General features: G+C 39.8%; 1 protein-coding gene across 2 annotated transcripts in view; it reads left to right on the top strand.

Moving 5' to 3' along the window:
• Cfap69 (cilia and flagella associated protein 69) overlaps positions 1-19,720 on the top strand; it is a 79,490-nt gene that overhangs the window by 29,642 nt on the left and 30,128 nt on the right. For both annotated transcript variants that reach the window (XM_021163223.2, XM_085836407.1), the window contains 7 exons: positions 1,201-1,350; positions 1,432-1,609; positions 5,295-5,418; positions 8,219-8,267; positions 8,365-8,486; positions 10,186-10,402; positions 13,738-13,902. In XM_021163223.2, coding sequence (XP_021018882.1) covers positions 1,201-1,350; positions 1,432-1,609; positions 5,295-5,418; positions 8,219-8,267; positions 8,365-8,486; positions 10,186-10,402; positions 13,738-13,902 — 1,005 coding nt within the window. The remainder of the gene's footprint in view (positions 1-1,200; positions 1,351-1,431; positions 1,610-5,294; positions 5,419-8,218; positions 8,268-8,364; positions 8,487-10,185; positions 10,403-13,737; positions 13,903-19,720) is intronic.

Genomic DNA, 19,720 nt, shown 5'->3' with positions numbered 1-19,720 from the left:
ACAGGGGCATATCTATGGCTCAGAAACCAAGTTCTCAAAGTTAAGGCAAACTGACAGATGTGGGAAGCCACATATGCCATTACAGGGCGGCGCTGGCTACCGCTGGCCACCACCCATAAGTTTGGGTAAACAACCAATGTGTGCATGTGCAGTAGTTTTTTGCCGAGTCACTGCCTGGCCTGGGGCATGTAAATGAGGTACTGAATGCATAACCAATCGGGTGTAGATATGTAAATGAGGTATGTAAATGAGGTACTGAATGCATAACCAATCGGGTGTGGACATGCCTCTCCTAGACCTATATAAGCAGCGCCAGTTCTGGGCTCAGGGTAGTCGGGCGCTCACAGACAGACAACTCAGAACTATGCCAAGGTTAAAGAATCTAGTTGTTTTCAAAGGTCAAGATATCAAGAAATTATAAATGAGATCATAATATAAAAATATAGCTTCACATCACTGTGAATTCTTTAATCCTTGTGACTAAACATAGTTAGGCAGGCACCTGTGCAACCAGCAAAAGTGATAGGGTCTTGTAGGACCTATGGCAAAATGAAGTTTTTGTGAGGTCGCGCTGTTCAGCTGCCCTAAAATAGCTGTGTATTCACAATCATTTCCTTCTCCCCTCTCATTTACTACTGATGTGATGTAATCCTTATCCTTTGAACTAGTTGAAGCGGTACTTTGTCCCATAGAGTGAAAAGGTACAGTATTTGTCCACCATGCTCTTTGGCCTTACAGAAAGGTACTACTTACTGGCAGATAGTTGCATTTGTTTGTTTGTTTCGTTGTTGGTTTTGTTTTGGTTCTTGTTTTTTGTTTGTTTGTTTTTTTTAGAATTTAAGATTGTTTCCAAAATCTGTGCATTTATTTCAAGGCCAAAAACTATGAGGCCCACAGGACAAAACCAGAGTTACTGCAAATTAAATTTTATGCACACAAACATGTCCATTTATTTTCATATTATTTATGACTTTCTTTTTGCAATGATACTGTGCTACAACATCTAGAGCTAAATACTTGAAAGACAAATCTTACTAACCTGTAAAGAATAAGCAAATACCATCTTGCCCTTTATAGAAAACGTTGTCCATTCCTGTATGTACACGGTATAAATGTCACATGTCCTTTAAAAAGTTTTCCAAGTTGTTTCTCTTACTAAATGGTCATTTTGTGAAATAACTGCCCATGTTGCTGTGTTAGGCTACCAGCAGGTGAGTTCTTCATACAAGATTAAAATGGTAGAGGTCGGTGGATTGGCAAAGGCAATGGTCCAGTCAGCACTCCTGCTTGAGAATCAGCTTGTCGAGAAACTCTGGGTTCTGAAAGTCCTGCAGCATCTCTCTACTTCTGGTGTGTATACCACTACTGAGTTTAAATGTTTCATTCTAACAGACTATGCAGTATAAATAGTTTGTTAAATTTAATTTTCAGGAGTTAATTGCACTTTAATGGTGAAAGCCCAAGCAGCCAGCAGAATCTGTGCTCACCTCAATGACCCAGATCCCTCAGGACAGCTTTTATTTCGTTCATCAGAAGTACTTTGGAATTTACTGGAAAAATCTTCAAAGGAGGAAATTATACAACAGCTTAGTAACTTGGAATGCCTGCTGTAAGTGCATGTAGATAGATAGGAATGTCTTCTGCCCTGAAGCATAGCCAATGATAGAGAACCACAACTTTGAATCTGTGTTCAGTTAAATTCTGATTCATCTGAAGGCTGCATTTCATGAAATCTCCATACTAAGGTGTAGGGGGTTGGTCTGGTGCTGCTATGTATTCAAATACTAAATACTGGCTCTCAAAGTCTGGTTGCCCCTGAGGAGGAGATCCTAACACATACCAAATGATGCTATGTAAACTTTGCCCCTCACGTTATCCCTGATTGGATAATAAGGATTCCTACAGCCTAGGTTGGGTTGGAGGAGCAGATTCCTGGGCTTAGGGTCAGAGGTAGGGACCATGAGAAGGAGAGAGGAGGAAGGAAGGAAATCACCATGGAATAGGTGGGTTGTGAGAACATGGCTCTGGGGGCTGGCATTCTGGAATAGGAATGCCTAGGAGGAACATGGCGAGTGATATCTCCAGGATCACCACAGGGAAGTAGACAAAATTGCAGAAAGAGTTGATATCTGCCCAGTTCCAGTGCTCTAAAGCTTATTATAAATCTAAAGGTCTCTGTGTCTTTTAACTGGGAATTAAATGATCTAAAGTGGTGTAGAAATCCCTAATAGATATTTAAAGGCAACAAGGGCATGTAGCAAACCCCCCTAATAAAAATTACCAAAACAAATTGATGCCCAACATGGAGCACAATGTATAAAAGGAATTATTTTTAATACAATGTAATCAGTAAATTAATCTGTTGGCTGTATTTCTTAGCTAGCTAATTCCCCAATAACCACATAGAAAGGCTAAGATTTATTAAATTGCCTTGAGCCATTATTACTCCATTATAAACTTCCAAGCTAGTCAGACTTACTCCCAGACAACCTTCCCATCTTACCTGATTTTTTTTATCCTTTCTTGATCCAGCTCTCCTATTCTGATAGTTACTCCACCTCCCTCACAGCTCCCTCCTTTACTTCTTGGCCCTTTCTCTGCCCCGCCTAGAACTGGAAGTCTCACTTATTCTCTCTAAAGCTCTGTATTGGCTGTGGGCTTTTATTGGCAAGGCAGAGAATTAATGAAGAGCAGTGTTTACACAGTCTTGAGACCGGAGCTTTTAAGAATAAGCATAACAAAGCCATGTCCAGATTGAAACAAGATATGAGGGCAAAGTAATCAGCATTTGAATAACACAATGGTAAACTTTACACAGTGACTGAAATCATTATGCCTGCGATAAGAAGCTAGATTTTTGTTGTATTGTGAGTTTTGAGATAGGTTTTATGTAGTAAGACTGACCTGAAACATGCAATATAGCTGAGGGTCTCCTTTTTCCTTCCCAGAACTGAAATTAAATACAACTATGTGCCTCCATGCCCAGGAGAAATCACTAGGATTCTCTAGTGATTGTCTCTAGGATGCTCTAAATGTGTCTTATTACATAGATAAATTGTGCCTCTACAGATGGATAAAGTAAAAATTATACTTTTAGAACTATTTATTCATTAGGTTTCTGATTAGTACTTACTACCTTTCCATTTATATATTTAAAATTGTCAATAAAATGTGCACAAGTATTCAAAAAAGTTTGAAGTCATTTACTTATTTAACCCATGGTTATTGTCTGTTGTGCTTGGGTCAGCCTGAGATTATAATAATATAACTAAAGCTTAGGTGTAGTAAGCAGCATACCTTTAACCCCAGAATTTAGGAGTCTCTGTGAGCTCAAGAGTGAGCTCCAGGCCAAACAGAGCGACATAGTGAGACTCTTATTTTAAAAGATAGAATAAAATAAAATAAAAGCCAAAGAGATGGCTCTGCAGTTAAGTTTTTGCAGAGGACCTAGGTTTGATTCCCAGCATCCACATGACAACTCACAACTACTCATAACTCCAGTTTCCTGGGATCCAGGGCCCTCTTGTGACCTCCCTTGGTAACACACATGTACAGTAGTGAAGACACACCTGAAAGCAAAACACACACACACACACACACACACACACATGTATATATATTCTAAAGTAAATTTTTAATTAAAAGCTAGAATGGACTGACCTTCTCTTACATTTATAGACAAAAATAAGTACATACATGATAAAAAAAAGTATAATAAACATAATGAAAGATTTTTGTAAGTTATCACATCTTTTTTTAGAATAATATGAATGAATGTATTTTTTGTTGTCATGTGACCCAATAAACCAACAGTACTGTCCTAGTTAGCTTTGAATGTTAATGTGGCACAGTCTCTAACTGCTGAAAAGAGAGTCGTCAGAGAGGGATTGGTCAGATCAGATTGGCCTGTATGTCTGTGAGCGACTGTCTTTATTGTAACTAGTATAAGATGGCCTAGCTCACTGTGAGCAGCACCAATGCTCAGTGGTTCTAGAGTGTACAAGAAAACTAGCTAAGCATGAGCCTATAAGTGAGCCGGCCAGTATACTTCCTCCATGGTTTCTGCCATCGAATTTCTGCTTGGGTTCTTTCATTGATTTCCCTTCAGTGATGGACTGTGATGTGGAAGTGTAAGCCAGATAAATCATTCCCTCCTCTAAGTTGCTTTGGTCAGTGTTTTATCACAGAAAAGAAACTAGAACACCGACTGATGAGGATGCAGCTTTTTAAAAGTGAGCCACTTCATTCAGATCTCAGCAAAACTGAGGACTTAGCTCTTCTCTAGCTATTGGTGCTGTCTTCCACTCTTTTGAGGTCATTCCCACAGAACCACAAGCTAAGCAGAGTGAATGTCTAAATAAGAAATATAACGTTATTACAAAGAAAACTGCAAATGGGTCCCAAGATGTAAAATCTGTGACTGTCTTCTAAGAAGTCTGACCTGGAACTGAGCCTGTTGCTGCTTCCTTGTGCTCAGTAACCTTAGCAGGATCTCAGAGATTAGGAGTGAGTCACAGGAAAAGATGTTTGCAGAGGGCATCACCATAGGAAAGAAGTAAAAATCATTGCGGGGTGGGGGGGACTGAGAGAAGTTGAGTATGATGGGAGTGGAAGAGTACAACAGACTGCTTAGAGCTGAGGTTCCAGCGAGAGCAAGAACATATCAGCAGAGCCCCGGGAAGCCTGCTAGAAGAGAGAACCTAGCCTGAGAATAAAGAGAAGCTTTGGGTGGCTTTAACAGGATGGGATTAAATCATGTAGAGCAATCACGTTGGCAGCTGTATGCAGTTAGATTAGTGGGTTCTTTTCTGGCACATTGCTGTGAATTAGAAGCAGATTGGGAAGGATAAAAGAAGAGAAATACTTTAGGCAAAGTCTAAAAAGTGGGATTTTACTGATAAAGGCATAAGTATTTCCATAGAAATATGTCTTAGTTCAGCCTTCAGAGATTCAGAGATTTGTAGTTTAAAAACAACAGAAATCGTTTTCTCACTGTCTTAGAGGGTAGAAATCAGTTCAGGGTGCCAGCATGGCTGACTTGCCATAAACATGCTCTTCTGGACAGCAGGCTGACTCCTCCTTTCACAGGGAAGGAACCAGGCAAGAGCACTCGGGCTTCCTGTTGTAAGGACCTAGATTCCTTTATAATGGCTCCACCTTTGTGGTCTAAATGCTTCCCCTAAACCCACTTTCTCAATACACTTCACACAAGGGAGGGTTTTGACAAACGAATTTTGAAGAAACCCAAACATTTTGTGTATGACGATATCCTTTCCTAACATTTTATTTTCTAGGGCTTTGAAGGAAGTATTTAAAAACCTCTTTGTGAGGGGGCATAGTCACTATGAGCGTCAGCTTAGAAATGATATATTAGTTATCACCACCATTATAGCTCAGAACCCTGGAGCACCGATGATTGTGAGTACGCATCGATCATATTAACTTTATCGGTGAAAGTGGTGGGGGTACTCTAAATTATGTTTTAGTATTTATCTGTGTTACTGCACTGCTAAACTGTATTTTAATGTCCCAGTAGTCACCTCTATCCCGCCACTCTGTTGCATTCTGCTGGGAGCCCAGCATCTGCTCTGTATTGCAGCACTTCCACATTCATTATTTCTGGTGTTTTTCTTTTGTTCCTGCCTATCTAGCTTCATTCTCTTTTCACTGAAAGAACTTTATCATTTCCTATGGTACAAACTTGGTACCTGCTCTCAACAAAGTCTCTTGGATTTCTTTTACCTAAAATTATCAGTAATTTACCTTAATCCTTGAAATTTATGTTCATTGCATATAGAATTCTAGGTTGAAAAACATCTCTCTTAGCACTTGAAAGCTAATGCTCCACTGTCTTCTGCTCTCTGCTGTTCCTGGTAAGTACTGGCTATTTGGAATTCTTGCTTCCTGATAGGAAAGTGTCCTTTAAATCCTGTTTGCAAGATCCTCACCACCACCATTGGTGATCAGCAGGGTTATTAAGTGTACCAGGACGTTATCACTTTTGTGCTTATACTTTATAGATTGTCCTACATATGTAATTTTTTGAGCAAGTTTGAACAAATTTGGGTCATTATTTTCCTCAGTAGTTTTTAGTTTGTTCTCTCTCCCAACTTGGCCTATCATTCCAAATATTAATATACTCAACTAGTTTTTGAAATGGTCTCATATGGTTGTAGACTTCTAGTCACTGTTTGCAAAAATTTTTCTCTCTAGTCCAAAGGTTGTGTGGTTTGTATTTGTCTATATATTAAATTAACTAATTTTCCTGGTCCCATACATTGTACAAACACCCCTTTCTAGTGTGTTTGTATTTCAGATCTTAGACTTTCTCTTTTTCTTCAGTTCTGGAGATCAAGCTCAGGGTTTTCTGTGTGGTAGGCAAGGACTCTACCACTAAGCTACACCCCTGGTCCCCTTTGATTCGCTCTCACCATTTCTACTTTATGTAGCTTCTGTATCCCCATTGATTATGAGTATCTTTGCTATGGATCCTGACATAGGCCTCTGAAGAGTACTTCATCAGTTTTATTATGAGTAGACGTTGGCTTGTCTGCATTCACACCTATGGTGGATTTGCTGCAAATTTCAGCTTGGTTCTTCTAGCCTTAGTCACCATAGGTAGAATTATCTGTATTGGACAGGTCAGGCAGCAGTCAGAGTCAAAGCATCTGTGTGCGTATTTTGATTCTGCGTCTGGATTTTCCTCTATGAGGCTGTACCTTTCATTCTAGTGGCTGTGGTTGCCTCAGTCTTCTGATTCCTGGGTCCATTTAAACTGTAGTTTAGCATCCATACACAAGGTATAGAATAGGATTGCTGTTGGGCTAAAAGCCCGTCTTAAAAGGAGTTGGTATGAGAATCTACACAGTGGATTCTTTAGTCTTTATCAAAGTTTGAACTTTCTTCCAATGTCTACTTTCTTCCAGTGTCTACTTTGTGAGAAGCACAAGATTGATGCTTTTTATATGTTTGTTCAAAGATTGTTTTATCATAACTACTCAGCCATATCAGAAGCTAATTCTCCCTATATGTAAAATTATTTATGTCTATACTTTAGTGTTGTGTATGTGTGAATGAGTATAGGCTTGTCTATGAGTGTAGGTGCCCACAGAGGCAGAAGGCAGTGTCGGAACCCCTGGATTTGGAGTTACTGGAGGTTGTGAGCCCCCTGAGTGGTTCTAGGAAAGGAACCCAGGTCCATACTCCTTAACTCATCAGCCATCTCTCCAGCCCTGCCCTGAACTGTATAGTGGACAAATAATCGAATGATTAAAATCACAATATTCACACATCTGTCATATTACTATACTACCTACAAAAGTCTCAATACCTGTCGGTGTACATGAAGTGTTCCAACATAAGAAAAGTCATGGAATTCATACTGTGAAAACACATAAGCAGTCCAACATAACACCTAGTTAAGTCTTCTATATGTAGATAAACCCTGTGTCATGGAATTCATACTGTGAAAACACATAAGCAGTCCAACATAACACCTAGTTAAGTCTTCTATATGTAGATAAACCCTGTGTTTGTCTGACAGGCTATGGCCAGTCAGTGAGTTCTGTCACTGTCAACATTCCAGTAATTGCATGAATATAAGCCAAAGCAACAACATTCTTACATTTTTAAAGGAGCCATGTCAATCCTGAAGAGGGAGAGAAATCATGCTGTGAGTGCAAAAGCCCAGCATTGCATGCACCTATAAACTCTGCTTAATATGCAAAGTCCAGTCAGCATGTCTGTCCAGAGTGAGTCCCCGTGCTGAGGTGTTTGCAGCTCTGGTCATTCCTTGGGGCTTTTGTGTTAAATAGTGCTGTTTTGTGCTCCCCGTTTGTCCTTTGATGTACAGAGTGACTGGGATAAAGGTAACATTGAAAAGAATAGGTATTGAAAAAAATTGGCCTTTCCACAGCTGTGGTATAACTTAAAGATAAGAACTGTGTGGGGGTGTGCTGACAACTCACTCGCTCACATAGCATGTCAGGTATTCATGGATTAATATTAAATACTTCTTAGAAACTTTGGCAAGTTTAAATTAAGTGAACTCAAGCTGCCTGGCCATGGTGGTGCTTTTCCGCTTTGCTCATTATTATAGTAGGATTATAAGTGCAAATGAACTGCAGTATGGAAATTGAATAGTAGGCAGCTTTGGTCACCCGTACCTTAATTGCCATTCCAATTTCACCTTTCTGCTTGTTTTGTGTGTTTGTAATAGGAATGTGGCTTTACCAGGGATTTGATACTATTTGCAACTTTTAATGAAGGTAAACATTGTACCATCTTGAGCATTTTGTGAGTGTCCTGGTGAGTCTGGTGTGTAACTTCAGCTTTCATTTCACTCCCTGTGTTCTTTCCTCACAGTTAAAAGTCAAAACCCTTTGGTAAAAAGTCTTAAGCTTTTTAATTGCTATGAAGATTTTGAGCTGAAGAAATTGTTATTCAATATAATTGTGATCTTATGTAAAGATTTAGCTACTGTACAGGTAAAGATGACTCAAAATATAAAAGTTAATAAAAAGCATATTATATTATATTGTATCATAGTATTTTTAAAATCATGATTGCAAATCTTTCATTAACCAATTCATTTCTGTATCATAGAAAATGACAACCTTATCAGCTCAAATGCTAGTCCTTTGAAATGTCCTTTGCAAACAGTAAACTCAAAAGATAACTTTGAAACACACACACCAAAAAAATAGAAGTTAAGAGATTGAGCAGTATATTCAGCTCTCCTAAGAGAACATAAAAATAGTTCACACTGCCTAAACCATTCTCTCCCTCTCCCTCCTCTCCCTCTCCCCTTCCCCTTCCCCAGCCTTTCCCCCCTCTCCCTTTCCCTCTCCCCCTCTCCCTCTCTGCCTCTGCTGCTCAGGATTGAACACTGTCCTTGCTGCCACTGAGGCAAGCACTCCACCACTAAGTCACAGGCACAGTCCGCACACATGGCCCATCAGTCTCCTCTGACTCTCTGGAAAGGATGATGTAATGGACAGTAACAGCTGGCCTCGGCTCTGCTGGTCTCCAGACGCTTATGAGCCTGTGTTTTCTCCACACAAGCCTAACTAATCTTTCATTTTCATTCAGCCATCTCTCTATGTTCTGTGTCACATAGTATTTCAAATGTCGCCCACTGAGTTTTCACAGTGATGCTAGAACTAATATTCTTGTTCTTACTCAACTCCAAGTCTCATTCTCTTTCAGTGTACATCATGAAGTGATATGGGAGTGAATTCAGTATAGAATTAAAAAAAAAACCCTCATAATTGTTCATAGACTAGTGTTAAGTAAGTAGGAAAAATAGTATTATATAGGACAGTGTTTTGCATTCTCATAAACTGAAATATACATCAACCAGTATTAATGATTGTATTAACCATTTTTGCTATTGGTCATTTTATATTTTTTCATGTTTTAATTTTTACTGAAATGCTAGGTTCAATGGAATTATAAAATCTTAAAATGTCTAATTAAAAATGGCTTGTGACCTGACTGACAGTCATTGATACAGTGTATCAATTCTTTTTTGTTTAATTTTTTATTAGATATTTTCTTCATTTACATTTTAAACGCTATCATTTTGCTATCCCAAAAGTCACAGTGTATCAATTCTTAAATTTGTACATAAGAAACAATTAGCTTGCAGTGCCCTCTTCTTACATGTATGCACCTCTGAGGGCTAGAGGTGCAGGTGGGTGGGAGGCTGTAGGACTGGCATGCACAGGGGCCCAGCTCTAATCCCTAGCACTATAAACAAAAGAAAACAAAAAAGAGGAAAGAAACACCACCCATTTATTTGCCTCCAATCTCCTACCTCTATGATTTTGTTATATATAGAAGCATATTCATGCATTGCATCAAAAACAACTAATGTATATTTTCTGCTATCATTGGCTGAAGAGCTCACACCCCAGGAAAGGGACTCATTGCTCTTAGTGTTGCAAAGCTGTCCATGATGGGGGCTAGTGTGTTGTCTGTCTGTCTGTCTGTCTGTCTCTCTCTCTCTCTCTTTTTTTTTTTTTTTTTTTTTGGTTTGGGCTATCTGCACTGTCACAGATAGAAGGGAAATATTTTGAAATTATAACAAATATCAAATTTGAGATCTTGTATTTTATTTTGCTAAATTAAATAAAGCTATTTTAATTATGCTCCTAACTAAGTACATTCTGCCCTTCCTTATAGCTCTTAATCGATGGCAAAGTTATTTTGGCTTTGTTTACCTATGTGAAAAAGCCTGAGAGACTCAAGATCATTGAGTGGTCTGCAGCACAGTATGAAGAACTACAACTGCATGCGATTGCCACCTTGTCCTCCGTGGCTCCTTTGTTGATAGAAGAGTACATGTCATGCCACGGCAATTCTCGGATCCTTGCATTTCTAGAGTGGTGTGGGCATGAGGGTGAGTGCCCTTCATATCTGTCAGGTCTCTGCTCTGCATTTCAACTGAACTCTCAGTATTTGCACAGAGAAGCAATAGTTACATTGAAGAAAACCAAAATACCGAATTTATTCTTTCAGTGGATTATATGAGTTAATAAACATTGAGATTTTAGAGCTAGAGAGATGGCTCAGAAGTTAACATCACCTATTGTTCTTGCAGAGTCCCTGAGTTGGGCTCCAAGCCCCTGTGTCAGGGAGCACACAGTTGCCTGGAACTCCAGCCCAGGGTGTTCAGTGACCTGTGCAGGCACCTGTGTTCATGTAGGGCCCCACATAGACACCCACACTTACACATAATTAAAGATAAAACAGACACTTACAAAGTTTAATATTAACCAGGATCCTAAGTATAATTAGTAAATGTGTAAAAGAAATTATTTATATAGATATAATTTTCTTCATATTTTTGTATTATGAGGCCTATACAAAGATTATAATTGGGAAGGAAATTTATCTGGACAATATTTTAGTATATTCATCCAACAAACATTGTCTACTGAGGACCAGGCAGGAACTGAAAATACATTTAGGCTAAAGTGGACACAAATCCCTAAATAATTTCATAATGTTTAAAATCTAGTTACCTAGCCACAAGCACTAGCTCTAAGATATTGTTTGTCAAAGAGAAAAGCCTCAATTTGCAACTGTTATTTTATTCAATTCTTAGAAAGAAAGTAAATATATTCATGTGCTTAACAAATTTGATCAGGAAGAGCCGATTTCTTTGTCAGTAATTTTTCTCTAGAACGTGTTGGGGGTGTGAGAAAGAGAAAGGAAAGACTGAGTAGAATTCACTAGGCTATCCTCAGACTCCTAATCCTCCCACCCCAGCCTCCGGGTGTTAGGATCATAGACATTCACCACCACACCTGGATGGAAAGAATCTTGTAGGATGCACTTTCATTACATCAGCAGTAGCCAGACCCAGACTCTAAGTCCCAGCTATTAAAGGTGCTGAGACAAGAGACTCCCTTGATCCCATGACTTTAAGACAAGCCTGAGCAACCTGTCTCACAAATAGAGAAGAAAAACATGTATTCATTCACAGAGGAGATAACATTTTTATCCTTTATATGTTATACCTTCTGATACATTAAGTTGCTAAACTTAACCTTATTAAATTAGTAAATAAAACAATTCTGAACATTGTTCACATTGTTTTATATTTACAGAATACTCCAAGGCAAAAAGGAAAATGCTATCTCATAAGAATCTAACAGTTACATGTGCCTTCTGTGTGCTGGGCCTCACTCACTTTGCAGAGTCCCTCACGCAGTTCTACCTCTGGTTTGTCAGATGGGCAGAACCCAGTCTGAGAAGTTACATAATGTGTTTCTGACCACATAATAAAAACAAAGCAAAGATTTAACCTGGACTCCATCATAACACACAATGGTGCTTGAATTCTTTTAAAAACCCTTAGCCTAAGGCTACTTATAGAAGATTCTTTGAAATTATTACAACAAAAAGGAGAGAGACTATTAGGGATGTACACCAGTTAGTGGGGTATGCTGAGAACTTGGTATGATGGCATGGACCTATGATCCCAGCACTTAGGAGGTAGAAGCAGGAGGACCAGAAGTCTGAGGACATCCTTAGCTACTAACAGGTTTGAGACCAGCTTAGGACCCACATGCTCTGTCTCAAAAAGGACAGAAAATTTTACTTTGCTTTTTTATCAAAACCTGCCATAAAACTAAAGTAATTAAATGATAGGGCACTGTTCCAGGGATAGACCAATCAGGCGGCAGTGAGAGGCGGCATTTCCAGAGATGCTGATGGTCCATGAGAGAAGAAGGATGGGGGGGGGGGGGGGGAAGCAATGGCTCCTCCATAGGAAAATGAAAAACTTAGATTCTCTCACTGTAAAAAAAAAAAAAAAAAAAAAAAAAAAAAAGATTGCAAAATGAAGGCTTAAATCTAAATACCTAAACTGTAAGACTCTTCAATAATACATGATCAATATCATTCTGATAGACATCAAGAGAGAAAATTTTTGTTTTAAAAACTCAGGAGCTTAAGCTGCAGAAGGGAAAGGTTGATGGACCAAACAATTATAAGAATTACAAACAACAATGTAACCAAATCTGTAGCAGACAAAGCCATAATCTCAAGCAGCTACTACTCTGTGATGCGGAATCCAAATTGAACTTCCTAAAAGCATGCATTTTAGCAAGAAGGTGACTCAGCTAACTAGCACAGAAAAAGCGGGGGTTGCCATGTTACTGGGAAAGTTTCAGATGTTCTGAAAACATTTTAGGAGCTCAAACAGAGAAGTAATAAGAGAAATGCAGGTTAAGCTAAAAATGAGCTACTATGTAACGTTTAACAGACTTAACAAAAGAATTCAGTTGGTTTTGTGCATTGTGTCCATATGGTAACTTTCCTAAAATTCTCCATTTGGGACAAAGACAAAATGTTCACCATAGTGTTGGTACCAGTGAGTGGGTAAATTGATTTGTTTTTAAATAAATGCAGAAGGCAACTAAAGTAATGACCCAAGTCTACATATGATACTGTAAATCTAAAAGATTTGCTCTTATTTATTATTAATTGTATGTTTGTGTGCACACATGAGTGCAGTTGTGTGTAGAAGCCAAAGGTATCAGACCCCCTGGAGCTGGAGTTGCAGGTAGTTGTGAGTCACCTACTGTGGGTGCTGGGAAATGAATTTGGATTCTCTGGAAGTATGTATTGTTTATTGATCTAACCCCCAGTGTGAGTAACTTTTAAAACATGGCATTTACTAACAGAACATTGCAAGAGGCACAAGCAATGATAACTTTGGGTAAAATTTTAGGAAGCATATTTCCATTCTGAGACTAGGAAGAAAGGAGGAAGGGTCAATATTTCTGTAAAAAAAAGAAAAAAAGCAAAGATGATTGGACTTTAATATCTCCTTAAAATATATTGTATGTTGTTTTGTTTATAAATGAGAACATTTACTTGAAATGTTTCAGGCTTTAGGTTTCCTTTTTTTTCAAAAACAGGGTTTTTTTTTAATTAGATAGTTTATTCATTTACATTTCAAGTGCTATTCCCAAAGCCCTCTCTACCCTTCCTGCCCCCAACTCCCCCTGTTCCCCAACCCACCCACTCCCGCTTCCTGGCCCTGGTGTTCCCCTGTACTGGGGCATATAATCTTCGCAAGACTAAGGGCCTCTCCTGCCAGTGATGGCCGACTAGGCCATCCCCTGCTACATATATGCAGCTAGAGACAGGAGCTCTGGGAGTACTGGTTAGTTCATATTGTTGGGTTTCTTACTATAAATTAAATTATTAATTTACCCACAGATTCCTACTTCATTCATGGTAACAGTTTCCATGGTACAGGCGGCCGTGGGAACAAGTTCGCTCAGATGCGGTACACTCTACGGCTCCTCCGAGCCATGGTTTATCTGGAAGATGAGACTGTGAACAAGGACCTTTGTGAAAGAGGGGTTATTCATCAACTGATAGGTAAGAGAGTGCATGGCAGCCCACTGGGGACAGTTTGGTGTTTATAATTCTGAAAGCTTTGTATGAAATAGTTTTCTACAAATTGATTTTATGAATGAGCATATCCTTACCATTTTTGTTTTTAATCTTGTTGATATCAAGCAATTCTCTTTTATAATCATTAGTCCTTTAAACATTTATTTCCTCAGTTCGAGACTACTTTATTAAGCAGTACTTTTTCTTTTTTTTGGGGGGGGGGGTGGTGAGACAGGGTTTCTCTGTGTAGCTGTCCTGGAACTCAGAAATCTGCCTGCCTCTGCCTCCCGAGTACTGGGATTAAAGGCGTGCTGCCTTTTTAAGCGAACTGTTGTTGGGTCTTGTTTTTCTGGTAATAAGCTTGCCACCTCTTGCTAAGCAGTGGTGTAGAGCTATTTTCAAAGCAGATAAAGTTTCCAATCCATTCAGAATATCCAGCACATCCGTGTGGAGAGAAATGGATCCAAGAGTTTCTTTTCTAAAATGAATACTAGAAAATTCATGAATTTCAACTTCCCGTTCAAGCTGCTTTGCCCTTGATTATTTGAAAATACATAGTCCTCCAGCCGCCCCTTCCCGCTTCTGAAAAGTGCGGTCTCCGGCATTGCTCATATCAATGACATGTCCTTGGCCCTCTACAGCCTAGCTTTCTACATATTCAACCAACCACAGAAGTGTCTGTTTGAGCAGAAAAAGACTCTTGTCTTTAGTAAGTAGTAATTTATTACAATCGTTAGCATAGCGTTTCCTCTGTACTAGGAATTCCAGGTAATCCAGAGGTGAGGCAAAGTACCCAATCCTACAGAGTGTTTCATATGCAAACATCACACCATTGTGGGCTACACAGCTAGAGGTCCCTGGGCGTTGGCTTCTCAAGAGCATCTATACTCTGCCCTGTTAGCTCTCTGTTGCTATGGTAAATACCTGGGAGAAACTGGCTCACAATTTTACTGATCTCCACCCATGGTAATTTGGCTTAATGTTTTGGAGCTTGTGGTAAGGCATTACATCGTGATGGCTTGGAAGTAAAAGAGAAAGAGGAAAAGACCAGGTTCCCATCACCCTCTTCCAGTAGACCACACCACTTAAACTTTACACCACTTCCCAACACTTCCCAACACACAGACCTCTGGGGGGCAGTCGCAATTTACATGGAAACATTGCTAGATGCCAACTAATTGCAGTATGCTTTAAAAAAGATTCCTCTACTTATTAAAATATTTTCATCCAAATCAGAAGAGAGATAGTGCTCTCTGATTATAATATTCGTGAGAAAAAACATATACGTTGAGACAGGGCCCAGCTGTGTAGAAAAGACTGGCCTCACACATCAATCTACCTGCTTCTGCCTCCTGAATTGTGCGATCAGAGGCCTGCTCTACCATGCCCAGCTTTAAAGAAATAAATTGAAAGTGAAGTTATGTAAAAACATTTATCTTTGTTCAAAATGGGATTAAAATAACTCAACACGAAGTATATTTTAATCACAACTATGTACATTCCATTGCACAAAGTCCAGTCCAAAGGCTCCACTTTTAGCTCGAAATGCAACCTTTGTCTATCCAGGGGAAAATGGTGATCCCGCCTGAGCTGAGGGAATGTGTTAGGGGGAAGAGGAACAAACAGTAGGAGTTCTCTCAGGACAGCCTTCCTTTCATTCAGAGTTGATCTTTGTTACACAATTCTTAAATGCAGGAGCCGTGGTTTTAACCTAGCAGGGCTTTGTAGCAGTTCCATCCTCCATCCTCAAGAATATAGACAGTGCATTGCAAATCCAGTATCCGTGAATATGCTTTCTCCTCAGACAGAGAAATTAAAAGCTTAATCAATCAGAATGCTGGAAAATCTTGCCCTGATAAGAACAAAAGAAAATCATGGCATGTCTTGCCTTGTACTCTCAGCTAGGCATCTAACGAGTGGGGTGGAGAGTAAACGTTACCAAAGGTAGAGGCTTAGTTGTTTTCAGTGGTGAGCAGTCTTAATTGGAGATCCAGTGGATGATAGTTTCAAGAGGTGGGAATAAAGATTGTTCTTTCAAGCAAAGAGGTATTGTGAGCAGAGATACAGTACTGAAATATGCAAGATAACAGATTCACAGAAGGCATAAATGGAGCCCACGTTTCATGAGGAGATAGAGTTAATTGTGCAATTAGTGACCAAACTTGAAAGTTTTTGAGTAGAAACTAAGAATTTGAATTCCGTACTCCAAAGGGAGAGATTAGAGATTCTGTTTAGCTAGCCTGTGTGTGCAATGCTGTGGGCTTTTTTATTTTAATATAATTTGTGTGTGTGTGTGTGTGTGTGTGTGTGTGTGTGTGTATGTATGTATGTATACAAAGTGTGTGTGTGTGTGTTCAGATGTGCTACTTCTCTTCTTCCATCACCTTGCATAGGTTTCCAGTATCAAGCACACGTTACCAGGCTTTTCCAATCCATCACCTTTACACACAGAACCATCTCCCTGGCCCTAATGCTATGTTTTAGAAAGAATGGAACAGAGAAAATAAAGGCAGAGAGTTCAGGGTACCTTTAAAAAAATGAAGAAATTTATTCTTTATTGACATACTGTATGCTCCAGATCAAAGGCCCATAATTTCTATCCCAGATTGGGAAGTGTACTGGCTATTTTTGTGTCAACTTGACACAGCTGGAGTTATCACAGAGAAAGGAGCTTCAGTTGAGGAAATGCCTCCATGAGATCCAACTGTAAGGCATTTTCTCAATTAGTGATCAAGGGGGAAAGGCCCCTTGTGGGTGGGACCATCCCTGGGCTGGTATTCTTGGATTCTATAAGAGAGTAGGCTGAGCAAGCCAGGGGAGGCAAGCCAGTAAAGAACATCCCTCCATGGCCTCTGTATCAGCTCCTGCTCCCTGACCTGTCTGAGTTCCAGTCCTGACTTCCTTTGGTGATGAACAGCAGCATGGAAGTGTAAGCCGAATAAACCCTTTCCTCCCCAACTTGCTTCTTGGTCATGATGTTTGTGCAGGAATAGAAACCCTGACTAAGACAAATTGGTACCAGCAGAGTGGGGTATTCCTGTGACAACCTGACCATGTTTTGGGGAGGACTGTGGAAGGACTTTGGAACTTTGGGCCAGAAGATCCATTCGGTGTTAAGAGCTCTGTCGAATTCTGTGTAGGAGCTTGGAAGATAATGTTGAGAACAGTGCAGAGGATGGAGGCCTGGGTTGTGAAATTTCAGAGGGAAAATTAAAGACTCTCTTCAGGGCCATTGCTGTTTTTATTGTGAAGATTTTGTAGTTCTGGTTAGCTGGGGCTGAAGAATCAGCTGTGATTAACAAGATACCAGAACTACTAAAGCAAAAACTTTGCATTACTGGGACTATTGATGCTGGTTAGCTGGAGCTAAGAAATTAGCAGTGATTAAGAAGAGACCAGCATCGTTGAGGTGACATCTTCTGGGAAGTGTTTTCTGAAAGCACAAAGAGGCTGTGTTCCAGAGATAGGCAAGGTTGTACTCCTTCTGCAGTGGGACTTGGTAATGTGTAAGGGTCACCCAGGTGGTACTGGTTTTGAAGGCATGAAGGGGTCACACAGCAGCTCAGGCTCGGCACTGTGAGAGGCCATGGAAGGCCATTGGTGAAGGTGCAGCCCCAGTTGTAATTGAAGGCCCAGGACTGAAGGGGTCACGCAGTGTTTTGGAGATGCCAGTACCACGAGATGACCACCAAGAGCAGCAGCAGCAGTGGAGTACAGGCATCTGGAGCCCAGAGGACGATGTGTGTGCTACAAAGGGCATGGCTGGAGAAGTGACCCAAGCCCTTGGAGGAGCCCAGAAGATCGTGAGTTGGATCCCAGACGTTGGACGGTTGGAGATTGATTTTTGCTTTGATTGTGACTGTGCCCTGATATTTTCCCTCTTGAAGGAAGAAACTGTTTTAGTGGAGCCCACAGTTAAGAGTCTTTTAATTGTAAAAAGACTTTGGATTTTAAAAGAGATGGATAGTTTAAAGAGACTGAAATTTTAAGAATATGTAAAGACTGTGGGACTTTTAAAGTTATTTAGATCTTGGGGATAAGAATGTAAGGGTTGAGGCTTACTAGTGATGTTTGTGTGTCAAGTTGACAAGGGGTCAATTTTTATTTTAATATAATTTGTGTGTGTGTGTGTGTGTGTGTGTGTATGTATGTATGTATACAAAGTGTGTGTGTGTGTGTTCAGATGTGCTACTTCTCTTCTTCCATCACCTTGCATAGGTTTCCAGTATCAAGCACACGTTACCAGGCTTTTCCAATCCATCACCTTTACACACAGAACCATCTCCCTGGCCCTAATGCTATGTTTTAGAAAGAATGGAACAGAGAAAATAAAGGCAGAGAGTTCAGGGTACCTTTAAAAAAATGAAGAAATTTATTCTTTATTGACATACTGTATGCTCCAGATCAAAGGCCCATAATTTCTATCCCAGATTGGGAAGTGTACTGGCTATTTTTGTGTCAACTTGACACAGCTGGAGTTATCACAGAGAAAGGAGCTTCAGTTGAGGAAATGCCTCCATGAGATCCAACTGTAAGGCATTTTCTCAATTAGTGATCAAGGGGGAAAGGCCCCTTGTGGGTGGGACCATCCCTGGGCTGGTATTCTTGGATTCTATAAGAGAGTAGGCTGAGCAAGCCAGGGGAGGCAAGCCAGTAAAGAACATCCCTCCATGGCCTCTGTATCAGCTCCTGCTCCCTGACCTGTCTGAGTTCCAGTCCTGACTTCCTTTGGTGATGAACAGCAGCATGGAAGTGTAAGCCGAATAAACCCTTTCCTCCCCAACTTGCTTCTTGGTCATGATGTTTGTGCAGGAATAGAAACCCTGACTAAGACAGGAAGTAAGATGAGGTAATCCTGAAAAGGGAATTGTAGCCAGCTGTCACAGGATTTCTGTAGATACCGCTAATAAAGGAACACAGATCCCCTGAGCATGGGGGGCCCTGTACTAACTGTAGCAAGCTCTGCTGCATTCCCTGGGCTCTCATTCCCCACCCTCCCTCCTAAAAGGATAGTTCCATATGTAGCTGTGCCAATAGACTGTTGGATTCTTTGGAAACAACTCCGTAGCTTGCTGATAATGACAGTGTGCTCTTTATGAGTTTAAAAGAGACTTCCTAAATTCTGAAAGCTGAAAGGGAGTTCCATTTTTGAGAGAGTTTCATTGTGAGTGCCATCTAATCAGTGGTGATAACTGTTGAGTCAATTTCAGGCTTGTTTACAAGGAGAGGATTTTAAAGCTCAGGGAATCTGGCTGCCTAAAGTTGCAGAAGTTGTTCTCTTTCTGTGGACTTGAAGAGAAGATATAGAAGAAGAAAGAAAAAAAAAACAATGAAAGTAGAGTACACACTTAGAAAGGTCTCCCACATTTGTTACCAGCTAACCAGAAAGAAAGGGAAGATATAACAACTTATGGTCAGAAATTTGATAACAAATTTGCAGAAGCATTCATTTCTGCTGCATGAAACTACATGATTTTAAACAAAATTTATTGGTCAAAATAAGTTGTTACGTTGTGATTTAATGACATTCAACTTACTCTGTACTAATATTTCTACATATATAACATTGATAATTATGTTTTATATCTCTGAGGTTGTATATGTAGAAATTCTTTGTGAGACAATTGACTTAAATGCTTAAGAAATCCACTTACCATCCATCCTCTGTCCAGCTTCTAGGTTACTATTCAATGAAACCAGCCCCTTCTAGAATAAAATGTTTTCTCTAACTGAAAAATCTTTTGATTTTTTTTAATAAATTTATTCTTATATCACATATCACATATTATATTTCATATTATAT

The sequence above is a fragment of the Mus caroli genome, unplaced genomic scaffold (assembly GCF_978045245.1).
Source record: "Mus caroli unplaced genomic scaffold, Mus_caroli_1 scaffold_4, whole genome shotgun sequence".
Lineage (NCBI taxonomy): Eukaryota > Metazoa > Chordata > Mammalia > Rodentia > Muridae > Mus > Mus caroli.
Note: the sequence above shows the minus strand (reverse complement) of the source record. Positions and strands in the feature narration are given on the sequence as shown.